Below are 2,749 nucleotides of genomic sequence, written 5' to 3'. Positions count from 1 at the left end.
GCTTCGCCGGCTCGTCTGTGTAAACCCCGGGGGTAGTGTCATGTTTGTGTGGTATGGTTGGGCAGGGTAGTGCGGCTATGCAGCCTGGGATGCGCTTTGCTAAGGTGGCCCTTAGGCTAGCGCGGGTGGAGAGGGGTAAGGAGGGTATGGGGGGTGTGTATGTGTGTGTGTGTGTGTGTGTGGCGTTGTTTTCGTTTCTTGATCCTGGCGGTTTCTGAAACAGAAAAGGTTTGCTGGAAGGGGGGGATGTTGTTGGGGTGGTCACCCAGGGTCAAAAAGTTGGTTAAGCTGTAATACCGGTACAAAACATCAAGTTTGGAACGTACCATACCACCATACCGTGCATCTCTTTCTTTACCACAGTCCTTATAAACTACTAGGTCTATGATCATTGATCTCTAACTTCTTCCTTCTTGTGGCTTCGCTTGTTGACGTTGCTTTGCGTAGAAATTTGAGGTTAAAATAAGTAATTCTATAGTAAATAATAAGTAAAGTGTTCTTGATTAGCAGAAAATGGCAGATGTATTAGATATTAATGATGCTGTAGATATAGATGTTGATGATGAAGGGGAGCAAAGTGTTTTGCGTCTTAAAGACAAAGTCATTAAACGGAAAGGAAGAGGTTTTGGCCCCGGCGAATCCAGAGAGCATGAAAAAATACGTGGATACGAGTCTATTGATACTGGTGACCACGGTGATGAGCCAGGTCCTCAAAAATCAGTAGAGGGATGGATTTTATTTGTGACATCAGTACATGAAGAAGCTAACGAGGATGACCTTAATGAAAAATTCTCTGAATTTGGAACAATTAAAAACATTAGCATAAATTTAGATAGAAGAACAGGATTTTTAAAAGGTTATGCATTAATTGAATATGGAACTTATGAGGAGGCGTCAGCTGCTAGAGAGGCATTAAATGGATCTTCTATGTTGGGTCAAACTATAGGTGTGGATTGGTGTTTTGTAAAAGGTCCCAAGAAATCAAAGAAGCGTAGTAAGAGACATTAATCTCTAAATTTTTTTGTATTAAATGTACATAATTTAAGATGTACGATATTTATTTATGAAGAAAATATATTTGTAGTTCTTTTTGTATACATTGTTTTCTTATTTTCCAGTTTATCTTGTCGCTTCAAGGTAAATTATATTTTTGAGTAGTTACATTGAATTCAGCTTCACTATAAATGTTTTTATGTTAAGTAATCAAATAATGAATAGCAACTTTTCTGTTTTAAGAGAAATTGATTTTTAAAAACATACAAGTTTTTTTGGAATAAATATAGTGTAAAAACTTTTTTTTTGTAAATGAATGAGGTTTTTATAACGGTCTCTGCTTTTGCTTAAAAATGTTACTATTTTTTTGTGTAAAAAGTAACCACAAAGTACCTCTATTTTTTAAAATACTGAAAATTGTCTTTAAAAAACCAGATTGTTAGGAATTCCAGTCCGAAGTTTTATCTGTTTTACCACAAACTATAATGGCCAGAAAAACGTAAGGCACATTTCAACCATTTTAAGATTATTATGTTATTACACATTTCTATACAGGTAATGCATTATTTGGTTTATAAAAAACATAAGTAGTACTGCATAGGTACAGGGTGTCGCACTTAAATGTGATACAAGCCTGTAACGTTTTACTTTCTGCAGTGCATTAATAAAAACAGTATCACAGATAGTTTCTTTTTTATCCTACATTTAATAAAAAAAGTTTGGAATCGGCCAAAAAATAAAGCAGTTACAAGTGTTTAGGATTAAGCTATGATACCTGTTGCAGCTCTGCAAATTTAGTTAGTTTTAAATATTTTTTGTACAAGCCGGCAACGGCGCATTCTTTGTATCGAGGTTCTGGGTAGCACGTGCCCGCTCAGTGTAAATTTTGACTCCCTATAATAAACATCGTTCAAAAGGTCCTTCGAGTTTAATTTAAATAAAATTGCTACTAAACAACTAATATCCCCACGTTCGACTGGTCGGAGATCCTCCAGTATCGAACACATCCTACATTCTTGGTTCTTCTGCAGCCGGATGAACAATACCTCGCCCTTGGATAATTATCGTTCCTGGTTCCCGAGCTCCGCTGTGTAGCTAGCCAGCCACCTGCAAGGACAAGTCGCAGCGCGCAGCACGTAAATACGTATAAAAACTACAAGGTCAGTGCCTTCCTTTGTCGGTCAATTCCCATTTCATATCTTCTTATAACCTTTGTTTAATCACATAAATTTATGCCTTAATCTGAGGTAAATACGAATACAGTAAATCATTGTTAAAAATTTCGTTACTAATACGAATTAAAAATTAAAAACACATCTTGTTGCACTTCCACAAATACAAAAAAAAAATAAATTGATACAAAATGTCAACACTTAAAGAACTACTAATAAAAAGATCATCACTCAAAGGTAATTTGACACGTTTTAAAACATTTTATAATAATTTAGACATTAATAATCCTGACACTTTGCAATTAGAAGTACGTTTAAATAAATTAGAATCCCATTGGGAAAATTTCTGTGAAATACAAACTCAAATTGAGCTATTAGACGAAAATAATTTTGATTCTCAAAGTTTGGAGAGACAAGTGTTTGAAGACGAATATTACAATTATGTAAGTTTAGCCAAACGCCTCATTGAAAGTAGTCGACCAACATTAACAGCTGATAAGTCCTCATCTTCCCATAGTTCATCAAATTCACATAAATTAAGTAACGTCAAATTGCCCACTATCAACTTACCAAGCTTTGACGGT

General features: G+C 35.3%; 1 protein-coding gene across 1 annotated transcript; it reads left to right on the top strand.

Annotated features, from left to right (window-relative positions):
- Positions 1-411: 411 nt before the first annotated feature.
- LOC108914848 (RNA-binding protein 8A) lies at positions 412-1,089 on the top strand. Its single transcript, XM_018720759.1, has one exon. It carries the CDS (start codon positions 514-516, stop codon positions 1,006-1,008), a length of 495 nt encoding a protein of 164 aa, XP_018576275.1. The 5' UTR covers positions 412-513; the 3' UTR covers positions 1,009-1,089.
- The last annotated feature ends 1,660 nt before the right edge of the window (positions 1,090-2,749 follow it).

The sequence above is a fragment of the Anoplophora glabripennis genome, unplaced genomic scaffold (assembly GCF_000390285.2).
Source record: "Anoplophora glabripennis isolate ALB-LARVAE unplaced genomic scaffold, Agla_2.0 scaffold979, whole genome shotgun sequence".
In the NCBI taxonomy this organism is placed as follows: Eukaryota; Metazoa; Arthropoda; class Insecta; order Coleoptera; family Cerambycidae; genus Anoplophora; species Anoplophora glabripennis.
The sequence above is the reverse complement of the archived record's forward strand: the minus strand, read 5'-3'. Positions and strand labels throughout refer to the sequence as shown.